General features: G+C 38.9%; 1 protein-coding gene across 1 annotated transcript; it reads left to right on the top strand.

Annotated features, from left to right (window-relative positions):
* Positions 1 to 12,721: 12,721 nt before the first annotated feature.
* On the top strand, positions 12,722 to 14,530 carry LOC118749149 (F-box/LRR-repeat protein 4-like). The gene is made up of 2 exons (XM_036483918.1): positions 12,722 to 12,781; positions 12,825 to 14,530. The coding sequence occupies exons 1-2, from the start codon at positions 12,722 to 12,724 to the stop codon at positions 14,172 to 14,174; spliced, it is 1,410 nt and encodes a 469-aa protein (XP_036339811.1). The 3' UTR covers positions 14,175 to 14,530.
* Positions 14,531 to 16,990: the final 2,460 nt, after the last annotated feature.

Raw genomic sequence — 16,990 nt, forward strand, 5'->3', positions numbered from 1 at the left:
CGGCTTCACCGAATTCAACCAAATTTATACGGCATATTCAGGCTATCATGCAGATGGTTTATGTGAAGTTTGCCCGAATTCGTAAAAGGGGGTGTGGCACCTTCCATACTAACTAAAATTTTTTTGTTGTATATCTATTGAAATATTTGTGGTAGAGTACAGAAAGTTGGTATAGAGGTATAACAAATAATTCCATACTCATGGATAAAATTGGGCGGTATTGGAAAAGAGGGCGTGTCACCTACCATCTTATATATAAAGAATAAGTGCAAGATTTCAACCAAATTTATACGGCATAGTCGGGTTATTATGCAGATGGTTTGTGTTAGGTTTCCCCGAATTCGGAAAAGGGGGCGTGGCACCACCCATACTAACAAAAAATTTCATCTGGTATATCTCTTGAAATATTTGTGGTAGATTACTGGAATTGGTAGCTATACGTGGCCTGTACAAGAGTTATGTGTTGGATTAAGATTTAAAATAAAGAATAAAAAATTTTGAAATAAAAGAAATGATAAATTTTCATATAGAAAAATTCCAGGACTTTTCATTCGTTTTTCAATATTTGGTGTAGAGAAGCACACCGGGGTACTGCTAGTATAAATATATAAGTATACACGCAAACATTATCTATAATTACTGGTATAGAAAAACAATGAACTCTGAAAAGAATTAATATTTTATTCAACAAAAAAACTTTTTGTGTAACACATAAAGCATATTAAGGGCCGCCAACTTACCTATTTTAAAGTATAGTTAAATCGTTAATGGATAAGATAACGGCCCAGAAACGTAAGGAACATACATAGACATATGTTTACTTGCCTTAAAGGAAAGGTGTTCGCTTTATGAGCGAAGAGTTAAATTCATGAAAATCATAAAAAAATTTTAATGTCAATGATGAATGTATTTTGAAAAGGGCTAAAAAAAGGGCTAGGGGCAATTTCAAATTTTTGTGGCCGAAAAAAAGAATTTGGTAGCCAAATTTAGCCACCAAAGGGCTAAAACGGCAACACTGGTCGCGTCGGTAAGTAGCAGAGGTGTTAAGTAATGTAATACTTATTGACTTTTGCATTCATTTGATTGGTTGATTTGATTGCAATAATTTTTTGTTAGTCATGACTGGGACTAAAAAAAGTTAAGTTAGTACTTCCCTGCCAGCCACGGCTCACCACTTTCCCCTGAAAATCAAACGATTTACAAACACATTCACAACTTTTTAGTCATCTCACCCAACCACCTACAAATTTTTTGTTCGAACTGTCAAAAAAATGTCCCTTTGTTAGAGCTACATACCCGATAAGAATTCGTACTCTAATAAGAATGCTATGCGTTAGAGCGAGCAAGTTAGAAACATCGGAGTTTTGATGACAGTATACATACTGTGAAGAAATGTCACTTTGCGAAAATTTTGAAGGTAAGAATACGTATTTAACAATTTTATTTAATTATAATGTAATTTCTTCTTTTAGATTGCAAAACAGCAGCGACTTAGTCACATTCTTAAGGTATGTATTGAGACTTTTTATATGTTTATAAATTTGAATTGATATTTGTGTTTGTTAACAGATTGGGATTCACCATCAGCACCTTCAACGCTTGCATCTCCAACGCCAGGAGCACCATTACAACCTTCTGCCCTCAGCTTCTTCATCGCCAGGAGCACCACCAGTACCTTCTACCCTCAGCTCCTTCATCGCCAGGAGCACCATGGGTACCTTCCGCCCTCAGCACATTGACCTACAGGAGCACCTTCAAAGTGTAGGTCCAACTAGTCAAATTTTGCAAAGTTGTAAGAAAACTTAATTTTTCTGAACTACCATAAATGATTGTAAACTCTTAATATATATCAAACGAAAGGTAGACCGATTACCTTTCTTTTGATTATAACACCGTTAAAATCGCTTTACGTTTTCATAAAAACTTTGCAACTTTTGTAAACAGCTATATATAAGCAGTGAAAAAGTGGTAAAATTTTGCAAAGTTGTAACGAAACTGAATTTTTGTGCACCATTACAAATGATGTGCAACTATTAATATATATTAAAAGAAAGGTATATCGATTACCTTTCTTTTGGTTATAATGTTGTTAAAATCGGTTAACTATTTCATAGAAATTTTGCAACTTTAGAAAACATTATATGTAAGAAGTGACAAAGCTGTCACATTTTGCAAAGTTCTAACAAAACTGAATTTTTGTGCACCATTACATACAATTTGCAACTGTTAGTATATATTAAAAGAAAGGCAAATCGATTACCTTTCTTTTGATTATAATATTGTTAAAATCGGTTAACTATTTTATAGAAATTTTGCAACTTTAGAAAACATATATTTGCAAAGGAGTAGTAGTAATAATAAGCAATTAAGCAACCACATAAGTATGTAAAAATATCTTTATTATTAATGTTAATTGTAATTTTTATTCATAATATTGATTACTAACTATGTATATTAGGTTAACAATGCATTTTGAAAAATAAATTTTGCAAAATAAAAATCAAAAAAATTTAAGATTTTTTATTTATTGTTTTTAAGGTTATTTTGAATTCGCTGTGAATAGAATGCAACCCTGCGCCAGCTGAAGTGGGCAATGCTAGACGAGTGCAGCTATATGTTTTCCTTACGAAGTATCTGAATGAGTGCGACAGTGATGCAAGGATCACACGTACAGGGGGAAAGTGGTGACAATCTGCACACCGCCCATACAAATGTCACCAGTTTTGAAGTGACTGAAACCCGCAGTTTCACCAGATTTTTCACCACTTTTGGCTGGCAGGGTTATTCATTTTTGTTAGTCATGACTAAAAAGTCATCGGCATTCTTTAATTACTTAAATGCAATCATTTTATTGCAATCAGAAAATGATTGCAATATAAAGTCGTTTGCAATCTTTTTAAGCTGTTCATTGTTAAAGTCTGAACCTTAATTTAGAATCTAAGCTTAAATCATACTATAAATAAGAGCACAATAAATGATACGTTACTCGTGCTCTGAATGTGAAATACAAAAATAAGCAAGCCAACCAAAAGAACAATAAACAGCGCACACTTAAGTATGTACACACGTCTTTGAAAACTTTAATCTAAAACGCATCAATAAACAAAACGCATTAACTCAAAATTGAACATATTGCTGTAACAAGTGTATACTTTTTAGCCATGTCTTCAATAAGATATTTTATTTATTACAGATAGTTCCTAAGACAGTTGTGAATAAAATATATAGTCTCTACCACTTACGCGAATTTTTAGCATTTCTCGTTTCTAGACGGTAGGAAATTTCGAGTTGTGACATTTTCAGAGAACGTGTGTGAAATATTGTTAATTTGATACACCTTTCTTATTTTTTGTAGGTATAGGTGATGAAAAAGTGTTCTGATTTGTGGTGTAAGGTCAATAGACCAAAATCCTCTGAAAATATAATGGCTATATTGGGTTCACAGCTTAAATACCCCGTTGTGACCAGGTGGAATTCGCTATTTAATTCGGTACAATGCCTATTGTCGCATAAAAAGAATATAAATGTGCTTTGTGATAAGCTTCAAGTGGAAAAGTTCCACGAAAATGATTTTATGTATTTAGATGATTATTGCAACTTGTTGTTTTTGATAGTGGAATGGTCTACGGATTCCTTCTTCCCACATTAGCGACTCTAAGAACAAAATATCGCAAAATGCAAGCAAACAGCACATTAAAGCACTTTACCAACATAGTTGATTCTTTGGAGCAATCTTTGCAAAAGGGATTTAAAAATTATTATGATTTGAAAAATGTAGACGACGCAATTGTGGCTGCGGTACTTTGTCCAGATAGCAAATTGAAGTGGGTCAAATGTTTAAATCCGATTTTTGATACAGACAAAGTAAAGGAAATTAACGATTTTGTTAAAACTCTTTTATCGGAAGAATTCGATGCAAGTATTTGCTCTAGCCAAAGCACAGCACCATGCGAGAACGGCTGTAATGATTTTTTTGACTTCTCTTTTAATGGTAAAACGAGTAAACAATTTAAAAATTTTTTATATCCGTAAACAAATTTTAAATTTACTTTCAAGATGATCCAGTGCATCAGAGTATGAATACTTCTACGTCAGTTGAATTTTGAAAAATTGTTGTTACTCAAAGTAAATCAAGGAGTTTGTATTCTTCTTCTTCTTCTTAATTGGCGCTGTAACCGCCTAAGCAATTTTGGCCCAGTCCAAAAAGCACGCCAGTCATTTCTCTTCTGTGCTAACTGACGCCAATTGAAAATGCCAAGTGAAGCCAAGTCCTTCTCCACCTGGTCTTTCCAACGCAGAGGAGGCCTTCCTCTTCCTCTGTTACCAGCATCGCGGCCCGCGTTGAATATTTTCAGAGCAGGAGCGTTTCTGTCCATCCGAACGACATGGCCAAGCCAGCGGAGCCGCTGAATTTTAATTCGCTGCACTATGTCTATATCGTTGTAAAGCTCATATAGCTCATCGTTAAATCGTCTTCGATATTCGCCATCACCAACGCATAAAGGTCCGTAAATCTTTCGCAGAATCTTTCTCTCGAAAACTCCAAGAGCCGCCTCATCAGATGCTTTCATTGTCCATGTCTCCGCGCCATACACCAGCACAGGCATGATGAGTGACTTATAGAGTGTGATCTTTGTACGACGAGAGAGGACTTTACTTCTCAATTGCCTACTCAGCCCAAAGTAGCACTTGTTGGCAAGAGTGATTCTCCGTTGGATTTCAAGGCTGACATTATTATTGGTGTTAATGCCGGTTCCCAAATAAACGAAGTCGTCTACTTTTTCAAACTTGTAACTGTCAACAGTGACGTGGGTGCCAAGACGCGTATGCTCTGACTGTTTGTGTGATGACAGGAGATACTTCGTTTTGTCCTCGTTCACCACCAGACCCATTCGCTTTGCTTCTCTATCCAATCCCGAGAAGGCAGAACAGACGTAGCCCTTGTTTTTACCGATAATATTGATGTCGTCGGCATACGCCAGCAATTGTACGCTCTTATAAAGTATTGTGCCTGAGCGGTTCAGTTCTGCGGCTCTTATTATCTTCTCCAACATAAGATTAAAGAAATCACATGAAAGGGAGTCCCCTTGTCTGAAACCTCGTTTGGTATCAAACGGCTCGGAGAGGTCCTTCCCTATTCTGACGGAGCTGGTGGTATTGCTCAACGTCATTTTACACAGCCGTATTAGTTTCGCGGGGATACCAAATTCAGACATCGCGGCATAAAGGCAACTTCTCTTCGTGCTGTCGAAAGCGGCTTTGAAATCGACAAATAGATGGTGTGTGTCGATCCTATTCTCGCGGGTCTTTTCCAAGATTTGGCGTATTGTGAATACCTGATCTATGGTGGATTTTCCAGGCCTAGAGCCACACTGATAAGGTCCAATCAGCTCGTTGACGGTGGGCTTCAGTCTTTCGCACAATACGCTCGATAAGACCTTGTAACCTATGCTTAGAAGGCTAATTCCGCGGTAGTTGGCGCGTAAAGTGTGTTTGCATTGTTCAACTTTGCGTTCAACATTTGCGTTCAACTCAGCGCAGGGTTGCACGAAAAAAAGTTGAATGGCTAAAAATATCAAAATATGAAAAAACATCAAAATATTCGCCATAAAAAGGTGTTTGCATTGTTCATCTTTGCATCCAACTTTTGGTTGAATGGCCTTTCAACTAATTGCTGTCAACAAAGTTGGTCGCCAGCCAACATTTAGCCATTCAACTTTTTTTTCGTGCAACCCTGCGTTGCGTTGAACGCAAATGTTGAAGCCAAGTTGAACAATGCAAACACTGCTATATGGCGGGGTCGCCTTTCTTGTGGATTGGGCAGAGCACACTTAAATTAAATCCAAATCAAGGAGTTTGTATTAGTCCTTAAGTATTTTATTATATCTTTAATTTTTAAAAAAATAAATTAAGTGCGCCTTTGAAGGAAATCAAAAACAACTTAAAAAATACATTGACAATTTCATCACGTTATGTTTATACATATGTAACTTGTTAATTTTTGCGATTGATATTTCTACATTATTTGTAATTATAAGTAAATTGCAATTTTTGGTTTATATTTATTTGGGAGTTTTCGCAGATTGCAGTATTTATATTTATGTAACATAATTAATTTTTTGGTTGTTTGTATATATATATATATGTTTGTACATAAATATGTGTATTTGTTATTTTGTACAAGTTTTTCAGAATATCTATGAATAAAAAATAAATGCTGCCTAATAATTGAGTTATAATTTATTTTTGTCAAACTTTTTTATTTTTATTACTTAATGACTGCTTCGAAATATCGTTATTCACCGATGACTGCAAAATGACTGACCAGTCATGAATAACAAAAAATACTGGTGACTTCAATTTCGCAGTCTTTAGTAAAAAAAGTGACTGAAAGGCTGCAGTTAAAAATTGCTAGTCAATGAATGCATGGGCGTAACCAGGTAGGGGCAGGGGGGTGCTCGAGCCGCCCCCCCTAACTTTAAATTTTTTTTTATATATATATAAAATAGTACCCTGAAATGCCAGCTTAATAGGGTCGAGCCCCCCCTAAATTTCATTCTGGCTACGCCGATGAATGAATGTGACAGCAACGATTTTCAGTCACGTTGATTGCATTACTTAACACCTCTGGTAAGTAGCGATCTATTAGCGCCGCTGAGTAGCGCTCTTGCAACGTCGGTGAGTAGCGCTTGGTCGCGTCGGTAAGTAGCGCCCCGTTCGTGCCGGTGAGTGGCGCTCTTGCAACGTCGGTGAGCAGCGCTCTAGTCGCGCCTGTAAGTAACGCTCTGGTAGCGTCGGTGAGTAGCGTTCGGCTAACATCGGAGAGTACCTTTCACGGCGCGACGATGGGTGCCGCTCTTGTAGGCGCAGTTGACTTCGCTCCGCCGACGGCGATGAGTAGCACTCTGTTGACGCCGGTGGGTACGGCTCTAGTCGCGTCGCTGAGTGGCGTTCTGGTGACGCCGGAGAGTAGCACTCTGGTAACGTCGCTCTGCTGACGGCAGTAAGTGGTGCTCTGCTGGCGCTGATGAATGTCACCCTGCTGACGGTGGACAAGCGGGTGTCGCTTGTACGCGGCTTCACGGTAGGCTGTGGTGCGCTCACGGCTCTACTTCTCAGCGGTGATGTTTTGTGGTGTTATCAACGATGCACAAGCATTCCCCCATTCAGTTGTAGATGTCCAATCGCGGCCACAGCTCCGTGCTGACTGACTGCTTTTCCGTCGTATTGCTCCTCTAATAGGCTTTGTGCTTAATGTTGCGTGGTCGTGCAGCAACATGTTGCTGTGTGATGTTGTCATGGCAACGAACAGTGTTTAGGCCACCGGCCTTAATTTGCTTGAACTCTTCGACCCACCCTAATAGTCAACATACTTACGATATTATGGTTGCCGTCGAGCTGTTAACTACTATGTTAAGAAAATATGCAATTATAGCTTCCGTTAAATAAATAGTTCGACCGGCAGCCGCAAAACCAGAAGCTCGTTAAGCGACTATCCGAGCAGGAAGACATCCAGCCACCAAGTTCCAGAAATTTATAATCAAGGTAACCTGAAATAGATATATATATATATATATATATATTTCTATTTCAGGTTACCTTGATTATAATATATATATATATATTGTTTATTTATATTTGGCCGTTAATTGAAAATTCTGTTGATATTTTTTTGAGCTCAAGGCCGGGTTGAAATAAAACAATCTGTTTTTGTTGTTTTTAAATCGTCTATATTTCGACTTCAGTCTGAAGTCATCATCAGGACTGCAATAAATATCTTAATTACAAAAATTGCATAAAAGACTATCAACATACTGTATATAAGCACAACTTACACATTCGGCTGCGCCTGGTAGACTAATGTGTGCAAAAATCAAAAGATTTAACAAACCAAAACAATGAGACGAAATGGACATAAAAATATAAACAAATGAAAGAACAGTAATTGTAAACAAAAAATCATACAAACAACATTGCATTGGACGGCACACAGTACGACATAAATATGTATGCAAATCATCCAGCATTGCAATGTTATGATAGACGAAGTTCGGACACGGAACGAATAATAGACAATATTAGGCTTATTTGTTGTGCCTTAATATTATGTTGCGGTAGACATGTGCACAGTTTTCAGTGTCTGTTTTGAAATTCATCCTTTTATCATTAGGGGTGTTCACAATGTGGAGCATTTCTAATATAAAGCGTTTGTGGTAATTTTTCTCTTCTTCTAAGACAATCACATTATCAAAATCAGGGTAATGTCCCGTGTCTTTACAGTGGGATGACAAGGCCGTCTTGTTGTCCGAGTAAGTGTTCCTTAATTTTACGTTCGATTTGTGAGCGGAAATCCTTGTCTTAAGTTTTGATTTGGTTGTCCCCACATATACTTGTTTGCATACGTGGGACCCGTCGCCATTACATGGAATACTGTATACTACATCAGATTTCTCATGCTTGGGAATTTTGTCTTTCGTGTTGTTAAATATACTTCTCAGAGTATTATCGTATGTAAACACTAATTGGACGTTCTCTCTTCCATATAGATTGGAAAATTTGATTCTCTCTGATAACCCTGAAACATAAGTTGCTGTTTTGTAAATTTTCTTATTTGAATCATCATTTTTCTTTTCTTCGTTCGGACGAACATAGTAGTTGTGAATTAGCTTTTTAATTAATTTCCCCGGAAAATCATTGTCCTCCCGAGTTTTCTTAATAATGAAAATATTTTTGTTGTGATATATTCTGTCGCTGATAGAGAGAACTCGTCTCACGAAATTGTTGGCAGTGTTTACAATTATTCTTCTTTCCTGCTTAGAATTGAAATTTACAAGTCTGCCCGAAGCCGTCGGTTTTTTGTACCAGTCTATAGTAATTTCGTTGTTTCTCCTTATCACTAGGGTGTCCAGAAAAGGTAGGTTTCCTTCTTTTTCTACTTCTATTGTGAATTTTATTGATTTGCTGAGACCGTTTAATATTGTAAGCATGTCGTTTGTGTCCTCGGTTTTAACTATAGCGAATAAATCGTCAACGTACTTAGTAAGAAGTCGTGGCTTATTGACCGACTCCTGTTCGAATTTTTTGAGTAACTCTTCCATAATGATGTCCGCTATAACTGGTGATGATGGAGATCCCATGGGCATACCTGAACGCTGCTCATATATTTTATTATTATATTTAAAATAGTGGTTTTCTTTTATGCAGAATTTTACCACAGTCAAAAAAAAGTTCTTTAGACATATATGTGTACTCTTTTATATCTTCCCACTTTGAAGCTATGATTTCAAGGGCCAAATCCACTGGAATACTCGGAAACAATGACACAACATCGAACGACACTAGACTCTCATCATCATAAACATATGTATCCTTGATCTTGTTCTTGAATTCGATCGCGTCTTTGACATTATATACGGAGGACATGGTTACATTTTTCAGGATTTTGACGACATATTTACATAAATTGTAAGACGGGGAATTGACGGACGAACAAATAGGTCTGAGTGGATTTCCTTCGCGCCGGCGTCTTTGGATTTTTAAGGCGCTCGCACGTAAAGAAAATAAAGTGAAAAAAAACAACAGCGTATTAGTGTTTAATGCTTAACAATAATAACAAATGTTTGATTTATTTGTTGATAAAAATGTTTAATAAAAACAGTGTGGATTGAAAATAGAGATTTTGCTAATAGCTTGATGAGATTACCTTGCTGACGTGGTGTGGTGGCTGGCTGTCGCTATGCTGGTCTTCTAGGAAGTGAAGGAGTGCCAACAAACGAAAAAGGGTTTGAGCCCGCCGAACAGTAACCTTCGTTGAGTTTCCCCTCAACTTAGTTACCGTACGGCGGGGCATATTCTTAACGGCTGGAATGTTAGCCGTATCTCATATATGTGTGTGTGCACTCAGATACAAAATTATTTAACGCGCATTAGGGTGGTGCAGCATATTTAGGTATGGGCCTAAACATACCGCCCCCCTTGCGATACGCAAACTATAAAAACGGAATACGGAAGGTACCCGCCATGCCACGTCAGAAAAGATAATAAGTTTGACGGTAACCACTAGAGACTGGAAGTGCTCCAGGTTGCACTTAGTTCTCGCTCGTCACACCCAGGTTGCACCGCCTCTTCCTAGATAGCTATTGGGAAATTAAAGAGAGAGTTAAAAGAACAAAATGGACGTGGTTTTGATTTTCAATGCACTTTATTGCGTGTATTAATCAACTAAGCCCTCTAATTTGTTTTTATTTTTGGTACGCTCCGGAAATTACTAACCCAAATATGGTTGCCTGCGTCAATAAGCCACAGACCGAAGATGGCGGGGTCCCTGTTAGCATGACCTGGGCGTATACATCGACGCCTAGAGTCAGACGGATCGGGGTAGCCCGGTAAAAATTTGGATCCGCCAACCGCATGAACTGAAATGGCGCGGCAGCCGCGGGGTCTATGTCCGTTGTCGGGCTCAATCGGTTGTGTTGTGCCATGATTGTCGCCTGAGTTGTTACGCGTTCCGCGACACCGTATTTTCCTCTGAGTACTAGCGAGCATCTCCGGTTTCGTCCAGAACCTCCGTGTTCTAATTGTAGGTCCCGCGCCAGGCTAGCGTCGATTACCGTGCTGGGCGCGCAGGGGTCAATTATTGCGCGGACCAGGTGCAGGCGTCCACCAGACTCGATTCGAACGATGGCGGTCGGTGCAATCGGCTGAAAAGAGCGTAAGATCGGTGGAGCCATCGTACTGTTGTCTGTGCGACCGGTTCGAAACCCCAGTCGTCGAACGGCTAGAGCCGCATCCTGCTCTCGGTTCTGCTCTCGTGGTCGGCGATATGGTGCTTTCCCAACAGTCTTACGTCGAGACAAGCGGAAAGGACCAGTTCCCGCGCCATCACGACTCTTACCGTTGGGATATGGGGGCGGTCGGAAAGAACTAGTTTCCGAGCCACCCGGATGCTGTGATTGGGACTGGGCAGGCTGTCTGAAGGACCCAGTTGCAGAGCTGCTCTCCCTTCGCTTCTCATGTTCGAGTGGTGGTCGGAAAGAACGGGTTTCCGAGCCGCCACTTACTTCCACAGGAGCGACCTCAGTCGTAGCTTCTTCCATCTCTGCCTCCTCGACCTGCTGAGCCCATGACTTATAAGGTTCTTCTATGTGGATAGATAAGGCACCCTGGGAACTGTTGTCATCATCCTCTATATTGCGTGCTGGCTGCCTCCAATTATCGTTGGTATGATGCTTCTCACGGCACCTGTGACATCTCTCGGCGCTAGCACAATTTTCCAGACGGTGGAATGGCGAGAGGCAGTCCGGGCAGTAGCGGTGTATGAGGATCGCTCGCAGTCGTTCTTCTGCCGTCTTACCACGGTAGATGGGGCAAAGTCTTATGCCGTGGTCTATGTCGCACAAGCGACAGGCGATTGGAAACTCTTCCGAGCTCCTCTCAGTTTTAGAGCGCAGGGCTGAGAATCGGGTCATTCTGCAATTTGTAGTATTTGGTTGACCAAAATTCTGCTTTGCTTTGAATTTATTATGGTTGGGTGGCAAGTGGTGGGTATTCGTGCATTTGCTATCGTACATATGTATAGAAATTTTACATAAAATATTTACATGCGTCTAACTCCAGCCTTATAAATTCCCTATGTAGTGCCTGGTGTGGCCGTAGCATTACTGTACTGCTGTTCAGGATTTTTCTAGATGGCGCTCATGATATTGAGCGACGTCCCAGTGTTATATTTACGCGCTGGTGCCTTTGAATTTAAGGTGCTCGCGCGCATGAAAAAAAAAATAGATGAGGATATATATGTATATGTATGGAGAGGCATGAATATTATCTTATTTCGTGAGTTTTCATTTCTAATTCTTTATTTGTTTTATATCGATGCATAAAACCTAATCATTTTAAACTTCATAATTCATTCGGGGCTAATTCAATGCCACGCAGTGTATAATCAATTCGTGGCTAATTCAATGCCACGCAGTGTATACTGACAGAATAAATCGCCAATATCGTAGAAAATGGGTGAAAACATTATTGTGGGGTTTTGTTATTAAGCACCATAGCCTCCTACCCAAAAGAAAAAAAATCCCATTATTTTTCATAATGGTGCGAAACTTTACTAAACCGATTCATAAAGAATTCAGTGTTGTCACAAAGTTTTTAATTTTTTACCAAATCTCCAACAAAAAAAAAATACCAAGCTCAGAAAAAAAAAAAAAAATTACCAAATTTTTATGAGCATAACATTCGTATAACTTAGGTAATTATTTTGGCAGCGACGGAACTACGCCACGTCTGGAATTGTGGCCCGCGTAGATCTATTCATATTTTTTTTGAGTGAAATATCAGTTGTTCCTCTTCTTCTATGGCAAACTCATAAAAATTCATGATGCCGCTGCCGCGTTCAAAAAAATTCATATCACCAACAACAGAGCGTTTGGATAATGAAGATGAACAATTTACTTCAACAACCACTTTCAATTTTTATTTTTTTTTTTAGGCGGAGACACATACATATGTATGTATGTAAGTACATAAGCAAATTTTTTGTTTTGAACAATTGTAAAAAGCTTCAAAGTTATAAATTTTTATAATTAAAATGCAAAGCGGCAACGCTGAAAGAATTGTGTTTAGTTAAATGGTCTCGTTCCAACCTCATGCCCGGTAGAGGGCTGCGTGCTGTCATCAAAGAGTTAGATTACACTTTACGTTCTTTGTTGACACTTCATTAATGGGTATTGCGGCCGACGTTAATCGCTTTTTTCACAATGAACACGAGGCCAGCAACGGGGTAAGTAGTGCAATTTGTAAATAGTATTTATTAATAAATAATCTTTGCATCTAGGACTATAAGGCTAGAATTTAATCATTCAAACCTGGGTTATTTCACGGAAATCGATGCTGTATTACTAGGCGGGAGGAAGGTGAATATTGGAAGTGCGCAACGAGTATTCGACTCCTATGAACGGCAACGCAAATGTTCGATTTTGCGGAAATTACAAAGAATTCAATTTCGACCCAATATTAAGGACAATTATCATAACCGCTTGAGAGAATTTTTTGCCAACGATTTAAATAAGTTTATATACGTATTAACCAATAGTAGAGAAATTATGACCGACGAGTTACATTCCGAGGAGTGCAAGACAACGATTGGACTCAAAGACATGCCGTTTGAAATTATGTTGAAAATATTCTGCTACTTGGATTTAATATCGCTGTTCTTAGTTGGACAAGTGTCGAAATTCTTTTATGACGTATCGACTCATCCATTGTTGTACGGCGAATTGAACCTAAAACCGTATTGGCATCGTACAACAAACGATCTATTATGTACCTTGGCAACGAGAGCTACTGTGCTGAAAAAGTTGGATTTATCGTGGTGGGGTTTGTTTAACACGATTTCCCCAACTGAATTTAAGAAATTTATTCAACAACGAGGAGACAGTCTAATATGCTTAAGATTGGATTCGTGTAAAATTTTAAACGCCAGCTGTATTGAGACATTGGGAATTGTATGCGACTACTTAAGGGAAATTTCCCTTCGAAATTGCTCGACGGATCCCCCGCTGCTTAACTTTTCTTGTCTGGCAAATTTAAAAAACTTGGAAAGATTAGATTTATTTCAAACGGTAATCGAACCTGAATTGGTTTTAACCATGCTAGAAAACAATCGAAAGTTAAAACACTTGAATTTGGCATTTTTCGGAATAGCAGTTAATATGGACGCTGTGGCTCAACGTATCGGCCAATATAATCATAATATGGTTTCTTTGGATATGTGGAAATCCCGTTTTCTATCCGCTGCTGGCTTAGAGGCATTATCCAAGTGCTGTGATTTGGAGGAAGTTGATTTCGGCTGGTGTTTGAGGGAGGTCTATCTTGGAGATAGTCTGAAGCAATTGTTGTTAAATTGCAAGAAACTCAGAAAGCTATTCTTAGCCACCGTGCGAGGAATAACCGATCATGATGTGGAAAACATTCCAAACTTTTGCTCCAATTTGGAACAGTTGGACTTGATGGGTGTTTCAGGGATATCTAAAGAGCGCTATTATGAGCTTTTGATGAAATGTAGAAAGCTACAGTTACTTGACTTAAGCTTCTGTGATAATATTGATGGTGAAGAGATTGCGTATTGGGCCCGAACTTTTAAAGTTAACATCAAATGCAGTCATATTTCGTAGGGAAGACGCCGTTATCCGTCTAATTCGTAAATTCCAGCCACATCTACATTGTCGAATCCAGTTTCTTGTCGCGAATATTTTGTGGCGCCCTTATACCGCCAACTATTTCAACTATTCGAGCCCGTTGAAAACACCCTGCATCGTACTCTTCTCGACGGCTTAACTTTTATTGCAGTAGATGCATATTTACCTTGAGCAACAACAATACACACGGAACCACTCGTCGCTTACCCGTATGAAACGTCTGTCTGACGGTTGGAATTTGGAATTGTGGGTGAGTGAAGAAATTTTTCTATTACTTTTGATGTATCCAAAAACCGCAGTATACAGCAGCCTGAACATCTTTGAAGTTTGCTAACATAACAAAAGATGTTTTCAAATTTTCAATCTCAAATAAAAGAAAATTTGAATATTTTCATCTATTTGTTTTTTTTTTGTTTACCTTTATTTGGCACTTGAGTTGATCTCAAACTTTAAATTTTATAAAGTAGACACTTCAAAAAATAAATAATGGCCGACGAATTGAGCGAGCGGTTTTACCTTCAAACATTTGCATCATGGTATACAGTAAACCAACCATTAACAACATGCTTATTTGATAATTAATACATGAAATATTATGAACGTATAGGATTTTTGTAATTAACCCATAGGCAAAGACTAATGCAAAAGTACCCACAAATGCTTGTTGATATATTCGAAATGTAAATTTGAACAGCAAAATTCGAAAAAAAATAATATAAAAACAAAAGTATTTTTAATAACTACGTGAGAGGTGGGCATGGTTATTGGTAGATTTTGCAAAAAATTTAACACTAACCTAAAGTATACCAAAGGCAACCTGACACCGACTTTCGTTAAAATATCTAAGTCAGCCCACCATTATTCACTCCAAGTTGTGATCGGAACACGGTTTGACTTATGTAGGAACTGCGTCCGGTCACAATCATTTACACTTCACGCTTGATTTGCTTGGAATTTTGGTTTTATCGTCACTTTATTTTATGTGGCTTGAAAATATTTTAAGCATATTTACATTTCTTGTTTTGGGTATCTGGATTACTGTATACTGTGTCCAAAATCCTCCAAATATCATCTAATTCATTTCTATACATATGAAATAGGGTGATTGACCTTTTTCTTTTTTTTTTTTTTAAACCAAATTAAATATAAACAAAAAACAAAGATTGTGGACGTATTTTTTTTGAAATCGGGATTTTCGGAATGCCGAACTAAACCACGATCCTCATCTAGAATACGTATATAGTTGCATCTGAAAATCACTAAATTAATTATGCCAGGTTTGGCGTATGTAGTTCGGTTCGCTATGCGACTAACTTGTACAAGCCTGAACAAGTTGTTACCCATTTTGCGTTCAAGCAACTTTGGATATTTAAAAAATATATTTATGTATATTCTAACACATCTTATAACATTAAGACGTTCCTTTTAAACAGTTCTTGTGTGCTATCTGTAACACTCAAATTGGATGCGCATACATATATATATTTATATGTATCGGGGTTCATCTTAACTTTGAGTGTTCCGCATCTCGACTCCCTCGTTGCAGGGCGGGAGTAGAACCAACTTTGCAATTGGTCTTGTAGTTTGGCCCTTTGCCGTATCAACGTCAACTACACGTATTCTGTTGTCTGGACCAGGGTGTAGTTTGGCTATTCTTCCAAGTCTCCATTCATTGGGTGGGAGGTTTTCTTCTTTAATGACGACTAGGTCCCCTTCTTTCAAATTGGCTTGTGGATGTTTCCACTTGACGTGTTTCTGCATCTCGGTCAGGTACTCCGATTTCCATCTTCTGCAGAAAGTCTGGTGTAATGCTTTCAATTTTTCCCAACGGTTTATGATAGAGGCCCGAGTCTCATTTACGTCGACTTCTGGTGGGGCAAGTAGATGCCCACCAATAAGGAAGTGCCCTGGGGTAAGCGGCTCCAAGTTTGATGGTTCGTTGGATGATGGACTAAGTGGTCGCGAGTTGAGACAAGACTCAACTCGGCATAGAAGAGTACTAAACTCTTCAAAAGTGAATTTGTGGTCCGACGCGATCTTTTTGAAGTGGCTCTTAAAACTTTTAACCCCAGCTTCCCACAGTCCACCCATATGAGGGGCTGCTGCAGGTATAAAATGCCACGATAGAGCTTGGTGGCAGTATTTAGACAGGGCCTGATTGCGCGAGTCGGCCACGAAGGCTTTAAATTCGGATCGCAAAGACCGAGAGGCTCCGACAAAGTTAGTTCCATTGTCGGAGTAAATATTCTTTGGGCACCCTCGTCTAGCAATAAATCTGGCAAATGCTGCTAGGAAAGAAGCAGTACTAAGGTCACTAGTGGCTTCCAGGTGGATGGCCTTAGTCGAGAAACAGACGAAGAGACAAACGTAGCCTTTTGACAGACGACATCCTCGACCGCGGTAGGTTTTAATGTCAAAAGGCCCCGCGAAATCTACACCGGTGTTTGTGAACGCACGCGAAAATGTTGTGCGTTCAGTTGGAAGATTCCCCATAAGCTGGGTTGATGACCGTTTTCTGTGGATCGTGCAGATTTTACAATTGTGGATGATGGACCGTATCATATTTTTTACTCGCGGGATCCAGTATTGCGTACGTATAAGACGCAGCATCAGTTGGTTTTCCCCGTGTAAGGAGATTTTATGGACGAACTGGACAATAAGCCGAGTTAATCTGCAATCATATGGGAGAATAATTGGATGGCGCTCACTGTAGGCCAAGTCAAGGGATGCGCCAAGACAACCACCAGTCCTCATAACATCATCCTTGTCGATGAATGGATTAAGGGGCAAAA

This window comes from Rhagoletis pomonella, unplaced genomic scaffold, assembly GCF_013731165.1.
Source record: "Rhagoletis pomonella isolate Grant_MI unplaced genomic scaffold, Rhpom_1.0 Rhpom_scaffold_00014, whole genome shotgun sequence".
NCBI classification, from domain to species: domain Eukaryota; kingdom Metazoa; phylum Arthropoda; class Insecta; order Diptera; family Tephritidae; genus Rhagoletis; species Rhagoletis pomonella.